Genomic DNA, 17,330 nt, shown 5'->3' with positions numbered 1-17,330 from the left:
TGGGAAGTTCTTAGCTCTGGATCCCGGCATGGGCTACTGAGGAAGCAAAAGGGTAATCAATCTGTGGCTACCTGAAGCTTGATTCTTTTTGAATCTCTATATTAATGAATGGTTTGTTAAGTGGAGAGGACTGGGGGCTTCTGGGCCATGGAGATGTTCCTATCTGAGCTGAGGACAAATTTAGTTCAGTTGTTGCTGTTAGGCTTTAGGGTACCATTTAAATTAATATAATCTTTCAACCAGAGGTCAGTGGGCTGCATTCCCATAAGCACACGTCTGCCTGTCCGTTGCTGGTCATTCTCTGCAGGATGATGTGCCTTCAAAACACACCCCAAGAGAGCATACGCCGTGTCAGCTCTTAGAGCATTACCTTGATGGATTTCTTTGTGGCTTATCATTTGCTACACCGATGTTACAGATGCCAAACAGGACATAGGACTTGGTATAACACTGATGAAGACGGCTCCATCAGCTGTTTGTCTTTAAGCCTTTAGCTTTTTGAACTGCTTTCTGGGACCAGTTCCATTTTCTACTGTCTCATGTAGATAAACTGGATGTTGTTCCATCTGTGCTCTTTTCTTTACCCTTGTCACTAATGGTGTTCAGTTGATTTGCATGACACAGTGTGCATGATTCCAAGACTGAAGTAATGGGATAGGTTGATTTTTTTTTCAGTGTCCACAAGGAGATTGGCTTAGGAGGGAATGGAAGACTTCCCAGGCCAAGACTGTTGTTAAGTGTGGAATGAAATTTTAATGGAAATAATAAAATTACCATTAAATCATGGGTACCTGTTCATAAAGGAAATCAGTCTTAGTTACTTTTTTTTGTCCCCTTTTTCTTGCTCTGTTTCTTTCCCCTCTCATTAGAACTACTTATGGAGGACAGTCTAATAATAAAATTTCTTACTTTACCCATTATTGCTGTCATCAGAGTGAAATATGTCTCTGCAAGAGTTGGCGCTCTAAAAGCCTTTTTCTGATCATGGAGTTTTGACCCTAAGCCACAAAGTGCCAAAAGTCTTGCCGTGCTAGTCAGGACATCTCAACTTCATGCCTGTGGCAAAAGAACTGGACAAGCTGCCAAGAGAAAACACTGAAGACAAGGAAGACTGAAAATCCTCCAGAGGGATTAAGGTATTAAGTGTTTTGCTATTGATAACCATTGCCCTAACTCAAGATTTACAAGTCTGAATTTTGTTTGTTGGCACATAGTGTGTCCTTTATAGCAAGTGGAGCTGGAACGTGTCCACGTCGTGCTTGTGCTGTAGTTGCTAGGTTTGTGAGTGAAGTTGACTTCTGCTCTTCTTCCCTGGCTGAAATTCTGACATGCAAGAAGACAAGAAAGGCATGTCCTTGGGAGCTCAACACGAGTTAGCGGTCATCTCTGATGAAAGGGGCAACTGAACTTGGGTTTCTTGGAGCTCTGGATACTGAGTGCTCTAGTCCCAGAGATATTTAAAAAAAAAAAGAAGGAACTTCCAATATCTTTCAAGGAAGGCAGGTAGACTTTGGTCCCTTCAAAGCTTACTTTGAAGAGCTTTCCAGGTGTGCTTGCACAAATGAGGTGAGTTCAAAAAAAAAACCTACTTGTAGGTCAAGTTGGCTGCAGGTATTCAATGATGTTGAAGTGGTTGCTGTTGCCCAGTGAGAGGCTTTGAATGTGCAGAAGCAGAACAGGAATCGTGTAGATGTTTAACTTTGAAAATCTAAATGCCTTAGGGTTTAAGCTAGCTCCAGGACTAGGATCATCCAGGAATGTGTCCAAGGTCTGTTTTGGTGCCTGAGACTTTGGAGGCTCTTGTTGTGTCTTCTCTACCATGTTTTTTTAAAAAAAACACCCACGAAGCAGTAGGCCAGATGCTTGGAAAAACAGGACAAACTCATTCATAATCCTAAAGGCTGAGACTGAAAGGGGACCCAAATCCAGGAAGGCAGTTCTGTATACGTTGGGTTTGCTAGAAGCTCTGCAGTGGTGGCACAGCTGAACACATCATTCGGGCTGTTAGATCCCACAGAGCAGGTTCCTCTGAGACTTTTTGTATTGAAATGAAATTTCACAACGGGCTTCAAATGCAAGTCCACGAGCCCCTTCAGGCTTTCTGCACTGAATGCACCTTTCTGCAACAACACAACCTCCTGAATTTACTCATTTCATGGCACATTCCATGAAGTAGCCACAGGATGGCAGCAAGGTGTCGAAGGGGAGCAGGACAGCACAGCCTCACGGAGAACTGTGAGGCAGGAGTGTTGAGAGCCTCCAATCTTACTATTTTTACCCTCCTGCTCACTTAAAGGAAGCAAATACAAAATTAATGCATAACTGAAGGCAATTTTCAGCTCATGCGAGAGCCATTTCCTCATCTCGCCCCAGTAATGACCGTGTTAAAATATCCTTTCCCATTAGGGCTTTTCCTTGTTTAGTGCAAACCTGTGCTAGGAAAGCGAAATTACTGCAAGTTCTGTCCTGTTGTGAGGAGGGCAACTGTCCTCCATCCCTGGAAGAAGAAAGGAGAAATGAAGGTCATGATAGGTCTGTGCGTTGCAAATGGATGCAGCTGAGCCTCTTGGAGATGGGATGATTTCTTGCTTCCCAAGGTAAGTTGCCTTATAAGGAATCTAAAGAGATTTCTTAGCATTAACTTAAAGTGTTCTCTCTCCCTGCAGCTAGGAAGTCTGACTTATCCATAGCAGGACTGCATAGACACCCTATCTTTGGTCACAAGTTCTATAGCTTGACTTTGATTTTTTTTTTTTTTTTCAGCTAATTATTATTTGGGCTCTTGCAAGGTTAGTGTTTTCATATGTGTATCTATCTATATAGGTCTGTTATTTATTTGTTTGTGGGTACACTTCTACTTGCTTGCAAAGAGGGCAGAGGAAATCGAGTTTGCCACAACAAATTTGTTTCCTTTCCTATTATAGCAGACAAGTTTTCAGCCTGGCAGTGGTAGAGAAATACTTGGTAGCTGAAAGGTGAATCAGGCGCAGTTGAAGCTGTAGAGAAAGTGCAGTTTTGACTCAGAGTTCAGGTCAGCCCTGTGACCAGTATGATCATCACTGGGTCACCTCTGGCGTAACAGACCCTTAGGTATGAACATGGGTGCTTATAAAATGAGCATTTAGGTGGGGAGCCAGATAGGATCATCACAGCTGCTGGCAAGTCAAGATGCAAACGTCGTAACACATGAGTCTGAATTCCTCTCCAAAATCATCTCGCAATCCCAATTATGAAAAAGAAAGAAGATGGAGTAATAACAGTTTGATGTTGCCCAAGTAAAAGAAACGGTGAATGAAGGTGCTCCCAGCAAGCTTGGATTATGTTTTCATGATTTGGACCTCTTCTTTGTCTTGGTCGATTTTTTTTTTCCCTCCACCCACGAGGCAGAACAGACTATGTGACCTCATTTGAAATTAGAAAGCTACACGTACTTCTGTTCTGAGAAAATATTCCCAAGTTACTGGAAAACAACAATAAATAAGGGGAGAAGGCCTGATGGAGTCCAGTGCAATTTACAGAACAGACATGGGGAGTAGTTGGTTCGTGTTTCAGACTGTGTCTTAAAGACATTTCCTTTTCTTGAGCCAAATTCCTCCTCTGAGTGAGGAACATTGCCTTGACAAAGAGAGCCATCACGTGCAACTGCTGTGAGGCAGAACATGTTAAGGCAAGGATTGACTGGAACAGATTCCTAAACTCTGCGTCATTTGATGCAAGACTGGAGGCAGAACTCGGGGTTTTTTTCTGAAAGGAGGGGAAAAAAAAAAGGAGAGAGTTTGCAAAATTACCTAAGTTGCATCAGGGCGATAGGACTCATCAGGATCCTCTTTCCTCTAACGACGATCAAAGGTTTTGTGCTGGAGGAGCTGCAGGCAGGGGATGCTCCAGCCTGCTGGGCATCTTGGTGAGGGACTTGTTGGAGGGAGGTCCATGAGCGTGGCCCAGGAGTGAGGGGTTTCTGAAGGACTGCCTTGGCAGTGGTCCACTCCTCGAAGACCATCTCGGGGACACCGGGCTACATTTCCGTGAATTTTTAGCATGCTACATTTACTTTTAGCACGCTTCTCGGATGACTACGGCAGATTATTCCTCATTCACAAGTTTCTTGTGCTATCATTCATAGCAGCTTTATCCTGATTTCCTTCTTCTGATGGCAAATGATTTATTCTGCAAGGTAACGGAAGGCAGGAAGCAGAATCATGCCTTTGAAATACTTAAATTACTAATTTCATCCAGTGGCATTCTGCAGAGATCAGTACTGGGGCCAGTAGAGTTTCATGTCATCAGTGATGGATGATGGTTTGGATGTATCTTCGTCATGTCTGCTAATTACACCAGGCCGGGGGAGTCAGTAACTGTTCTGAGGGTTTCTTAACTATATGGGCTTAGGCTGCATTTGCTTCCATCTCTTTATTTATCTTTATTGCAAAAAGGTATCTAGTGCTTGAGAGCTGAATGATGGCTGCAAAGCCAAGGAGGCAGGTTGGTGCAAGATCCCTGCCTCCAAAGTTGCAGAAGCTGAAAGGTGGCCCAAGAGGGAGAGACAGAAGATGCTGTGTGTGTAGGCAGAGGAGTCATGCTGGGTGTTTTCATCCTTGCTTGTGCTATGTTGTTCCTAATTGGGGTTGCACAAGGCATGGATTGAAACGAAACCTTTCAAGCCTCTTCACCCCATTGCAGGGTCTTTATTTTGTGGATGGAAGATTTCAGGCATCCAGAACATTCAGAAGTATCTCTGTAATCTCCACTGGACATGGAAAATGCTGCAAAAAATGTGGAGTAGTCTAGAAAAGTATCAATCCTAAATATATCCCAGCAGAAAAACAAAGTGGTTTTGTCCTGATCATTTTATGCTTTTAGCTTGAACCATTTTGTCTTAGCTCCTCTCTGGAAGAATAAATGTAATGTCAACTGGGAGGAGCTGGTTAGAGTTTAGATCTTAAAACTGCAGGAAAAGCGCTTGTGGCTATGATTTCTGTGACAGCAGAGGATGTAAAGAGGGTATATTGCTTTGGAACTGCAAGTCAAATGAGAAACACGACACAGAAGTATTAACTAGATGGTGATAAGCATCTTCCATCTTTTACATAATTCCAAATGACACCTGTGTGTGAGATTGCCACATCAGAGCTGCAAGAGCTGAGGCCTACACACACTTCGGGCAGCATTGCAGCACATTGGGGATTATTCGAAAATGCAGCAACAACAACAAAATAGATGCAACTGATTATTTTGTGTGTAGGTTTATATAGGAAAGCTCACAGTGCTTGTGACTGAATCTAAATTTATGCCTCACTGTAATTAACAGGGCAGGGTTCTCAGTATCCATCCTGCTTTTTTATAGTTTACCCACAAAATGCAATCCAAAGCTAAGAATGAAAGCTACCATCCAAATTCTACAGTTTCATTTTTTTTTCCTACTGAAATGTGAAAATTACTTTCTTATAGAAAAAAAAAGGATGTGTTGACTTACTACTACTCTGATAATTAAGAAATGAAATAAGCTATAAAAACGTTGAATATCTGGGCAATATCTGCCTGCAAGGCAGTAGAGGGCCTCCACTTACCAACTTGACTCTGTGCCCTGCATAAAAGACCTTGGCTTTGCTTTCAGTTGCTCTTGACATTTCTGAAAGTGCTGGGGTTTCCTGAGGTGTAACCACATCTGAGGCAAAAGGTGGTGCCTAGTTAATATAGAGCATAAAAAAAGAGAAAGTCCTATCCTTTTCCTGACTGCTATATAATCTTTAATAACAACATCAAGGAAACAATTACTAGATTTTTTTTTCTCCAACTGTTGCATAAGGAAAACAATTGCCAGTCTGCAAAAGTTTCAGGAGATGTCGCAGAAGGTTCCCTTGTCCTCCCTGAACTTTCATGGCACTTTTCATGCTGGAGAGGAAGGACTTTTATTGATTTTATTTTTTTCGTTGTTTTTGAAGTGTGATGTGTAATAGTGCAATGGGAGAGTCTTGAAGGAGAATGACCTGGAGTCCTTTTCTGGAGCTAGGACCGCTCTGTGCTGTGTTGGGTTACCACCACCGGTTAAGTGAGAGCTGCAAACATCTGGAGGAACTGCTGGATGGAAAACTTATTGCAATAGTGGATCTCCCAGTTGGGTAGTCCCGGCTTTCTGGAAATCCTGCAACCTATGTCAAGTGGCTATTGCGGGAAGACTCTTCCTCGCAAATGCAGCAATGTAGAGTAGCGCCATGTACGTGCACTAGCTCCCTAGGTAGTTGCCAATGTGTGGGCAGCTGTTGCAGAATCCTAAGTATGGGATAAATTCACTATAAATGTTTTCTCAATAGTTCTGGGTAAACAGAGTCTTGGTGGCTTCTTCAAGCAACTCTGGAATTCGCTTGGTGACCTGCATAGTGCAGACAGAGACGCCCTCTCCCTTCAACTTTGGATGGAAAGTAATGTAGAGATGTATTATTACAGGGCCTTCTGGATGGTATCTGATGCTGAATAAATCCCGACATGAAATTAGGATGTTGTGAAACTGGGTAGTGTGGAGGACAGCTATCTTAAAGCTCCCAAACTTATTTGCCTAGGTAATGACACTGGTTTCGTGCATACAGACACCCACCATATGTTGGCAGCAAAAGTCATGATTATGGCACCCACCACAGCTGCAGAATACCTGTTTTTTTTTTTTTTTACAAGTACCAACAAATTCTATGCCGAAATTTGCCATAGTTATTGTCCATTTTGTCACCACCCCCTAAGCTATTCAACAAGCTTAATGCAAGACCAACTACTACTTTAGATATATTCCATTCCAGAATCTGAACACAAAAGGCACATCACCAACTTTTATTTAGAGTAAGGTAAGTGGTTAAAAACCGCAACCTGAGAGCATAAAAGACTTTATTCCTCCCACGTTTTATTCCTGCCCTCTGATGAATATCCCTAGCTACTTTTCTCTGTTACCTAGGGTGGTTCAACCATTGCCACACTGTCAGGAACTTTAAGTTGTTGTTTTGGGCTTGACTGATTCATTTGCAAGATGCTACATGATTTAAAGTCTTTGAAATTGCACAATTTACCCTTCTCTGTCAGCCAGAGACAGAATTTCATGTCGGAGTTTCTCTGCTTGCCTGCTCCATGCAGGACTTGGGCAAAGGCAGGTGTCTGTGCTCTGAATTCTGTGTTACTCCAGGTTTCGTGCATAGTAGTGGGAAACGGAAGGGAAATAGGAGTTCACGCTTGTCTAAGACCTTGTAGGCTGTAGCTGACAGACCAAACTGTCAGATGAGAGGGAAAATTGGGAGGAATTATTCTATGGAGTAGCCCGTCTTAGTAGAGACCTATAACTTGTCAGGATTCAGACAGGAACTGGGCACTGTATTAAACAATATTTACGGTTACAAGCACTGGTCCATTTTAAAAAGTTTTGAGGAAAGAAAGTAGCATTTTTTTTTCTTGAATCAGTATTGCCCAGTAGAAGAATAAGATTAAAATCCCTAATCTAATGAGGGCAGAATGTTCCACATCTGCCTACTGCGTGTACCTTCCTCAAAAGCACCCAAGGCTGGTGATTTCAAAGAAAAATAACACTAGATTAAGGAATCTTGAATTCAAAGATGTAGGGTATTATTTTGGTATATGTGGGTTTAATTCTTCTCTGTCACCTGCAAAATTGCTTTATGTTCCCAGGGCTAATTAGTGTGGGACAAACAACATGTCATTAACTTCTCTTTGCTATTTATTGGAACTTGGAATTAATACTTTGCCGTATGCTGGATACTCTCTAAATGCTGGAGATGATTATTTTTTGACTCAATAGGACTGCTATTTAAGTAAGGCTATTCATGTAAGCATTTTCATTAAGCACAGTTTTAGAAACTCCTAATCCGCATGCATACTAAGTGTTTTCAGGTATTTATTCTTAACCTCACAGTTTTTTAATGTCTGTTGCCTTACAAATGAATTACTTGACTGTGAATGAGATGATTAAATACCAGGCTACACAAAGGAAACTCTGAAAACAGTCCTATGCAAAGGATTGCCAATATGCAAGCTAAACTAACTGGGGAAAACTAGCGTTTTCCTTGATTTCACTGGGATCCAGTGCTATTCTGATTGATGATGCTTTTAGTTAAGAGGGATGCGTGAATTTATCTTGGCAGGGTCATTTTGGCAACACGGCAAATTCCAAAGACATCCTGAAGCATGAGTGGGACAAGACTTTTGGAGGCTTTGGAGCAGCCTGCTCTTTCCAGGGTGCTAGCAATGAATTTGCCTGCAGACCGTGAGGCGCTGCAGTTAGATGTGAGATGTTAGCAAACACCCGACAGCAGCTCCAGGCTTTCCACACAGGAGCCCTTGCAGCCGTCTCACTTTGGCTCTTTGGGTGCTCACTTTGGCTCTTTGGCTCACTTTGGGTGCAACACGATGGAGCTCCGACGTGTGGTAGATGCAGGCTTCCCCAACGTGAACAAGTGATGACAGGATGCTGGCAGCGCTTCAGGTTTCTGACAAGTTCACCGTGTCTTTCTTTCACGAGGGACGCGCAGAGCCTTGCTCAGATCTCCCTTCTGGCTAACACCCATGTTCATTCAGCGTTTTGGTGACAAGTTCCCAGCTTACCTTATCCAGCTCCTAATGGTCTTTGGAGGTGCTCGCTGAATAGCTCTGTCATTTTAGCATCTCATTTACCTGGATATCAGCCCCCTGCATATTTTTAAGTCCTTTGTATGTGTGCACGTTTGAATTTGGTATGTAGCCTACACGCGCGATCAGACCTTCCAAAGGAGGCTCAAAAGGGGCAAGAAGGAACAGGGCTTATATCCCAGGGCGTGCCGAAGTGCCTGGTGTGAACACGGGAGAGGAGGGAGCTCGGGAAGGGTGTGTTTGGATGAAGGGAGCCAACCAGCCCTGGGAGCACAGGGAGTGGCCGGGAGCGGGGCTGTATAACGGGCAGGTGGACATGGTTCACCCTCTACCCAGACAAGGGTGCTGCGAAGCTTGGGCCGGTGCCGCTCGGCGCTGAACGTGCCTCTGGCAGCGCGGATGGCTCCGCAGACGGGCTCCACCAAGAAGGAGACGCAGCCTCTCGCAGCCTTTCCACGGCTTTTCACTTGGGAAGAGATCAGGATCCACAATGGTCGTGGCCAAGGTCGGGAGCAGTGGCTGGTGATCAACAGGAAAGTTTACGACGTCAGCGAGTTTTCCGATCGGCACCCTGGAGGACGACGAGTTATTAGCCACTATGCTGGGCAAGATGCTACGGTAAGATCTGGGAAGTCGCTTGAAGAAGGTGGTCCAATATCAGGGTGGAAGGACATGGTGGGGCTCCAGCAGAGAAAACTTGTGGTGCTGGAGCTTCTGGCTCTGCTTGGTCAGATATTGTAGCGGATAGGTCTGTGCTGTCTCTGAGGATGCCTTTCTGCATCCCCTTGAGGTCAGACCTACCTGCTAGGCTAACCTTAAAGCTCTGCCTTAGGTTCATTACACCCTGATGCTAACAGACCCCATCCATTCCGGTTGTCTCACCACCAGGCATGATGAGGCTGGTTGCCTTCCAGATACCTCAAAAGTATGTGCGTTGCAGCTGGGAGAAAGGAAAGAGGTAGAAGGTGGTACCCATGGTGTGAACTGCCTCTGTAAGGCTGCTCTTTCAGAGTGACATAGATGCCATCAGTGACATGAAAAAGAAAGCAAAGATAAAGCAAGGGGAGTGAAGGAGAAGACAGTTGAGCAAAGAGGTTATTTCAACAGAAGATGAGGAGAAAAGTCTACAAATAGTTGTTATTCAAAAGAGGATTTTCTGGAGATTCCTGCAAAATTTCTTGATATAGAGGTTTTCTTTAAAATAGTTTGTTGTTGACAGAAATAATACATTTTAATCAGATCTCACAGATTAGTCGCCGGAAGCTGATATTGAATTTTCAGTCAGAAATACGTGCATTAGGAATCTGGCCAGGATTAGGCTCTAGGGTTGTGAAATGGGAGACCTTAGTTTAATTCTTGTCATGGCAGACTTTTTGCCTTCACATGTGAAACTATCTCTGCGAGTCCTCAATTTTCAGTTTGTAACATGGACTAGCATTATCTGAATCATGGACCCCAATGGGTCAGATAGGTTGTTTTCACATTTAATTTTTCTTATCCTGCTGTCCATTTTGAGAAATACACACTTTCATAGAAAAGCAGGACTGGAAGGCGTCTGAAGAGGTGATCCGGTACATGCCTTTGCCAAAAGCCAAGTTTCAAGACTTTTTTTTTCTGCATATTCTCAGCTTTCCTCTATGTGCTTTATTTTGCAAATATAGAAAATATGCATTGCAGAGCATTACACTGATATTAAAGGTGAGGTGCTTTGCAGATGTTAATCTTCAATTTAAGGTTAATCCCTCAGAAGGTGGTAATCAGGATGCAAGAAAGGACAGGTTGTAGGACTGAAAAGCTTGTGTTTTTCTGATGCCAGACAGCACAAGGATAGTTAACCTCATGGTCTTCCTTCTGGAGAATTCACTGAGCAGATGGGCAAAGCAAGAGCTTTGGTTTTCCTGTCTGCTTGATGCCACGCTTCAGATCTCCTTTCAAAAGTGGTGCTGTAAATGGCGACTAAACAGACCTGTTTGTGTCACTAGTATTACACAGAAAATCGTTTTTAGGACAGTCATTCCTAAGACTGCCAGGGAACTGTAGGAGATGCCCAGCTGTGTTAACCCTGCTGTGTATGGAGCTTCAGCACACATTTGCCTAGTGTAATAAAAGCAGGATTTTAAAGGCATCCTTGTTTTTTTCTAAGTAAGTGAGGCAGAGAGACACTCATTCACAGACCAGTTTTCCTACTCCTGGGTCCCATCCATAGGGCAGGGCTGTTGGCTGCAGCTTTCTAAGGAAGGACTGTGCTGAAACCAACAGATGAAAGAGCAAGCTTTCCTCAGCAAGGAGCTTTTCATCAAATACTTTCAAGTTTATTATCGGCCTCGCCCAGGTACTTTTATGACATCTGGTTTCTTGAAACATCTCCAGCTTCCTTGGGCTATCTCCAGCTGATGGCAAAGGGCTACATGAGCAAGTAAGAGGAACAAACATCTAAAAATCTCTGGACTGGAGGAATTGGGATCACATATTATGTCAATGAGCTGGAAAATGGAGGGGTTGAGCACCTGGCATTTGGACACAGACCCTTCCTTACCTTCCTTACACCATTTCTTTGCGTATTCCTCAGGATGCCTTTGTAGCCTTTCACAATGATAAGGCTCTGGTGAAAAAGTACTTGAAATCTCTAGAGATTGGGGAGCTGGCGCCAGACCAACCCAGCTTGGAGTCTAATAAAAAAGTGAGTAACCTCGAATCCAGCCTTGGGAGTGGAGCGGGGCTCCACGTGGGAGGAGAACCAAGCAAGAGGGCTCACAGATCTCTCTTCTGAAACAGCACGCCTGACCCTGTGTCATAGGCTGGGTGGTGGGGATGCTGCCGGCAGTGGCCACACGTGACAGCATATGCTCTCCCAGAACAGCCAAAGCGGTACCTGGTTTGGGGAACAAGCCCCAGAGTCTGTTCAGGTCTTCCCACTGCGATGTCTCAGGCACAGAGCATGCTGGCACCTTCTTCTCCAGTGTCAGAGCTAAGCAAGCTCTGTTGACCTTGCACTTCTTGCACAGAGACCCCTCTGATGGAAGGTTTACAGAATACCTCCACCAGCATTCACAGACCCTCTGGGATTCCTGTGTCTGCTCTGTTACATTTTCAAAGTAGACAGTGCTTTAATACTCACTTTGCCCACAGGAATCACTTTTAGAGGATTTCCGTGAGCTGCGCTGTGATCTTGAGAAGAAGGGACTTCTGAAACCAGATTATATCTTTTTCTTCCTGATTTTCCTTCACCTCCTGATATTGGATGCTTCATCCTGGCTTGTAGTCTGGTACTTTGGAATATCCTCCGTGCCTTTCTTTGCTGGCATTGCACTCTTCACCATTGCTCAGGTAAACTGCTGACACCCCTTCAACAACACGGATGTGTTCGGTGCTTCCGCATGGAGCGGATTAATGAAGTGTTGCTACCCTTGTCATTGCTTTACTGCCTTCTCTTAGGTCCTTGTAGACTTGGCTGAAGACAACAAGCATGTTCTCCTTCACAATTTCTACTGCCTCCAGCAAGTCTAGTTTTGCTGACAAGCTACTCGTTATGGTTGGAGGAGTGCTGGGAATTAGAGCGCTGGCAGTTTCACAAGACGGGAAGAATTGATCTAATCACTTATTCGATCAGCCAAAAGAGGGAATTCTGAACTCCTCTTCTGGCTCCAAGTTCTTTCTGGTTACTTCCTGATGGCTCTGATGCTGAGTCCTTTACAAGCCAATTCCTCTCACTAATTCTCAGTAGTTTTCTGCTGGATTAGTAAAGCAAATCTATTCATAGAAGGGTGTGGCAGACGTCAGAGTCAGCGCAGGGAAAGAGGAATCAGGACTTTGTGGTCCCTGGGAGAGAGGGCTTAAAGAGTGAACAGAGAATGGAGAGCGAGGAGAGAAAGAAAGCAAGACTTTCTTCAGAGTGCTGTAACACTGGGTTTGCTCAGCCTCTAACCCAATGCAGAGTAACTCATTATTCCCTGAGACAGATATTCCAAACAGGCCTTCCTCTCCTCTCCTCTCACAGTTCTCACATTGTGAAGGTTCAGAGGCTCCCGGGGGAAAATAAAAATAACTGCTGCCATTCTGTTTTCTCAGCAATCCTCTTGTTCTCCAGATCCAGATGGGCTGGTTCCAGCATGATTTAGGACACTGCTCTGTCTTCAGAAAGCCTAAATGGAATCGATTAATGCAGATTGTTGTGATAAATGTTATGAAGGTAATTGCCATGTTGTGGGAATATTCTCTGAGAATAATACGGACAGTGCAAAGAATGGGAGTGTCGGTAGTTTCAGTCAATCATCATCTGTGGGGAGAGGATAGCGTAGCTGTTGTTAATAAATGGATAAATAGAGATATTGACGTGTTTCTAGCTTGAATCCTTGATCTTTGGTTGGTCCCACAGGGGTTACCTGCGTGTTGGTGGAATCACCTGCACAACCAGCACCATGCCAAGCCCAACTGCTTCCGCAAAGACCCCGATCTCAACATGCACCCTCTCCTCTTCAGCTTGGGGAAGACACTCTCTATGGAGGTGAGTATAGGCATGTTTGGAGAAGCAGAAAGAGACACTGGCGTAGAAGAATTTAAAGCCAGAAAGCTATGGAGTGGGATGTAATAATCTGTCCTTCCTGCAAAAACTCACTCTATTTTCCAGAGTGCAATAAGATCTGAGTGTCTCAAGGACCATCACGGGTTTCACTCTGTGAAAAGTCTTTCACTCTGTGAAACTGTGAACTTCTCACTCTGCGAAGTCTCCCGTGTCATGCTCCAATAAGTGCAGCCCAAGTTGGAGACATTATGTTGAGGTCCATTTCAAGGCATTTCAAGATGACTTAAGCAACTAGCTCAGACCTCCTTAAGATGATACACTGGCAGCAAGTCCAGAGAAGCAAGGTCTTAAAATAAGCACCTGCATTCCCTGTGTTGATAGAAGAGTATGGTAAGCACCTCAAAAGCCTTCAGAGAATGAGTCAGTCCACTTGCACTAGTGTTAAATGTTATTAGCAATATTGTAGACAGTGAGTCAGATGTTTCCTAAGTCCTTTTGGTGATAGGAGCTGTTGGGTAGCTAAATCCTTTAGGAGTAATACAGCTGCTAGGTGCTAAATACAAGCCTAGCAAATTTACTACTTAAGTGCTATTTTTTTGTCTTTCACAAAAACAAAAAGCATGGGCACAGCCTCCTAATCACTGTGATTTCAGACAGTTAGGATAGATGAGGTTTTCTTCTGCCTTCTCTTTCTGTAGCAATTCTGTATACTCACAGGGTGACGAAATGACCTCTTATTTAGCAAGCAGCTTCTTCAAAACAACCTCTCTCTCCTTTAGGCTGATAATCAGCAAAAAAACTGCAATGCTACAAAGCATGTGGGAAATCCCAGCTCTGCTCTCTCAGAAATATTCCTGTAAAGAGAGTGGATGCAAAATGCTTATTCATAGGAAACTGTTAGCTGCATTTGGGAAGGTTTCAGCTGATGATCTTAGCATCTAACGTATAGCAATACATCAGCATGAACACGCCGTAGCTAAAGTTGGTGACTATTTCTGTGTTGGATTGGGTTGGATAGAGCTGGGGGTGCAGGAATTTAGTTATCTCTTTCTGCATTATACCAGAGAGGAATCAGACACCCTGTATATGGCCAAAGTGGATTTCAGTGGTTCAGTGGACTTCAAGAAGGATAAGGGAGATAATTCTTGATGTGTTCTTAAGACAGGAGTAAGAAACACCCTATGAAGGGTCTCCGTTCACCAGCTGGAACATTATGATGTCCTTTTACTTTTCAGCTTGGCAAAAAGAAGAAGAAGTTCATGCCTTACAATTATCAGCATAGATATTTCAGCAGTGAGTATCCCCTCCTTCCTTGCAGAGCTGTGGGGGCCCCAGCCCATAATTACTACTGCATCTCCTCCCCAAGACGATGGTTGTCAAGAGGTTCCCATGGATGTCACAGCTTGAGGGACAAGGGCAGCATTAAGGAAGCTTCACAGGAGGATGAATTGCCCCATGTGTCTCTCTTGGCATGATGTGACGTTAGGCACTGGACAGAGGTGAATTGGGTGCCAGGAAGAAAAAGATGGGGAGGAAATGAAGAAAGGAAGGGGGATCAGATGAGAAGGGGAACTGGTTAGGAGGACACATGACACCTAGTGTAAATGGAAGGTGGTATTTTTCTCTGGAAGAGCATTTTTTCTCTGACCCGTCTGTTGCAATGAGGAAGCTTTCAGCAGGACTGTATTTTTCTTTTTTTTCCTCTCCTGATATTTGATAAGGCTATGATGCAGCAAAATTATAATGTCTGTGTTCTCATTCTTTCCTTCAGTATTGGCTCCAGCTGCACTTATACCCTTCTTCCAAGTGTCTATATTCTACTTCACAATCAAGAAGAAAAAGTGGTTGGTAAGTATCATTTGTACTGTTTTGAATTTTCCCAAAAATGTAGCCACTGTGTGCTTCTCCCTCACCTGAGGTGAATCTGGGATTTTTCTTATCATCTTTTTTTTTCTTTTTTTTTTCTTTTTTCAGGAACTGTTTTTGATTACGTTTTTCAACATCCGAGTCTCTCTCATGTATATTCCTTTAATGGGATTTAACAATTTCATGGTGTACTACTGGCTGTCCAGGTAACGTGCAGCACACCCAGAGACCCTGCAACTGCTTTTTGTACACAATATTCAGCTTCAGTGGGGATAAATGAAAATAAATGAAATTTCAATTTTCTTAGGAGTAAATAGTTAGCTGAGAAGAAATGTTGTCACTTCTGGGAGGCTGCTAAGGGACATCTGCTACTACAAACTCAGTGATGCTAGAAAGACGCTCCAAAAGCTAAAATGCAAAGAAATGGAACAGAGAATCCTGAGCAATGTAGAAATGCTGTTACATAAGATAAGACTTACAGGATGCTGGGCAAAATTGCTCTTTGGGGCCTTAGTAACTTCCACAGTATCTGTCTGAATGGTGAGTTTGGATAGGATTGGAGATATGATGAGTGTGTGTCTGTGTTTATCTGCCCAGGTACCTAGAGAGTACCTGGTTTATTTGGGTCTCGCAGATGAACCACATTCCAATGGACATTGATTATGATAAGAATGAAGACTGGGTATCCACGCAGGTGAGAATCCCCTTTACTCTAGGAGCTATGAGTCTCCTCTTCTGAATTATAGGACAAAGTAAATGTTATTCTTCTCTGATCTTTAAAGCTGCATTAGCGAGATTTGTTCTTGCCAGTTACCAAATGGGCATGTATTTCTTTAGTAGCTGATACCTTTTAAGCTTTTAGTTAGAAAACACAATATCAAGGTTTGAAAAAAAACACACTATTCTTTTACCAATAGTTTTTGATGCTTTTTTTTTTCTGGAATAATATTATGAATATATATGAAATGTATTCAGTCTTCTCTTTAGCCTGGCAAAGGAGAAGCAAATGGTGACTGGATACCTTGACTTTTTTGCTGTACAGCTTTTCACAAGTTTACTGCAGATAAGATAGATTCAGTTCAATCTAGTTTTTGTTTAATTCTTCCAATTATGGCTATAATCCCTGGTCCTAAATTGCCTTTTCAGCTACAGAAAGGTGGAGATGAAATGCTGAGTTTCAGTTATCCAAGCTTCCAGAGGGGGAAAAAATAGCAAAAAAAGCTAAAGTTACTTCTGTCCTTTTTTTTTTTTTTTTTCCTCCCAGGTTCATGCAACGTGCAATGTGAACCAATCCATGTTCAATGACTGGTTCACTGGGCACTTGAACTTCCAAATAGAGCACCAGTGAGTATGGGTATGGGGAGAAGAGTGGGAAAAATATGGGGCACTTTTAGGTGAGAACGCCCTGGTGGTCTGGCAAAAGATGAGATTCGTCAGGAGACCTTTTGGTCTCATTGTGAAACTATGGGAAGGGTAGGGAAATATTCCAAATAGACAGCAATGGATGGTGCAACCCAACACCTCCCTCTCGGTCAATCTTGCAGCCTTTTCCCCACGATGCCTCGACACAACTACCGGAAAGCAGCTCCTTTGGTGAAAGCCCTTTGTGAGAAGCATGGCATTGAGTATAAAAGCAAGACTTTACTCACAGCCTTCAGGGATATTTTAAAGTAAGTATCAGCTAACAAGGTGCTTTTACACTGGAACGGCTCGCAAGGCAGGGACATGCACATAAACAGCTGTTACCAATCAACATCCAGGTAGAGATCACATTTATTTAGATTTTTTTGCACTTTCTTGGACACCTTCATGCTATGAAAAGAGAGGACAAGCTATGATCCCTGCAAATCATTCTCCATAGACTTTGCTGTCTATGAGATGCCTTTAATGATTTTTTTCCATGTTCACCCCCATTCCAAGTCAGCTTCTTTGTTTGGACAGGTATACTGTCCCTGCTCTAAGCTATTATTTTCACATCTAACCTACTAAACATCTCTGCCTCTCCTGTGGGTGAATATTGTCTCTCCATAAGTATCTTTTTCTTAACTCTCTTCTTGCAGCTCCCTGAAGGACTCTGGGGAACATTGGTTGGAAGCCTATCTGCATGGATAGAAACCAGCAGCTCTTGAGAGACCCTCTTCACCCCATGACTTCTGCAATGGGTCAGCACAGACCAAGAGAGTATTTGTGCCCTCTGGTGAAGTGACTGGGGAGATGGGCAAATTTCAGGAAGAATGGGGAGAAAGTGGGCTAAAGACACATTTTTTTTCCTTGTTCTGAACTGTAAATCTCTATTTTTATTGCTTTCAAGCTCAGCCTTTAA

General features: G+C 43.4%; 1 protein-coding gene across 1 annotated transcript; it reads left to right on the top strand.

Annotated features, from left to right (window-relative positions):
• Positions 1-9,018: 9,018 nt before the first annotated feature.
• LOC104571492 (acyl-CoA (8-3)-desaturase) lies at positions 9,019-17,312 on the top strand. Its single transcript, XM_088534206.1, has 13 exons — positions 9,019-9,237; positions 10,886-10,951; positions 11,189-11,299; positions 11,749-11,946; positions 12,707-12,808; positions 12,995-13,123; positions 14,377-14,434; positions 14,913-14,989; positions 15,116-15,213; positions 15,605-15,701; positions 16,272-16,351; positions 16,552-16,677; positions 17,068-17,312. The coding sequence occupies exons 1-13, from the start codon at positions 9,019-9,021 to the stop codon at positions 17,117-17,119; spliced, it is 1,413 nt and encodes a 470-aa protein (XP_088390332.1). The 3' UTR covers positions 17,120-17,312.
• The last annotated feature ends 18 nt before the right edge of the window (positions 17,313-17,330 follow it).

This window comes from Tinamus guttatus, unplaced genomic scaffold (assembly GCF_059628265.1).
Source record: "Tinamus guttatus ecotype Peru unplaced genomic scaffold, ASM5962826v1 Tinamus_guttatus_pri_ptg000546l, whole genome shotgun sequence".
Lineage (NCBI taxonomy): Eukaryota > Metazoa > Chordata > Aves > Tinamiformes > Tinamidae > Tinamus > Tinamus guttatus.
Note: the sequence above shows the minus strand (reverse complement) of the source record. Positions and strands in the feature narration are given on the sequence as shown.

Coding starts and splice junctions, on each gene's coding strand:
- LOC104571492 (XM_088534206.1), top strand. CDS start 9,019: ATGGCTCCGCAGACGGGCTCCACCAAGAAGGAGACGCAGCCTCTCGCA. Junction 9,238..10,885: donor ATGCTGGGCAAGATGCTACG/GTAAGATCTGGG, acceptor AACAGATGAAAG/AGCAAGCTTTCCTCAGCAAG. Junction 11,300..11,748: donor GCTTGGAGTCTAATAAAAAA/GTGAGTAACCTC, acceptor CTTTGCCCACAG/GAATCACTTTTAGAGGATTT.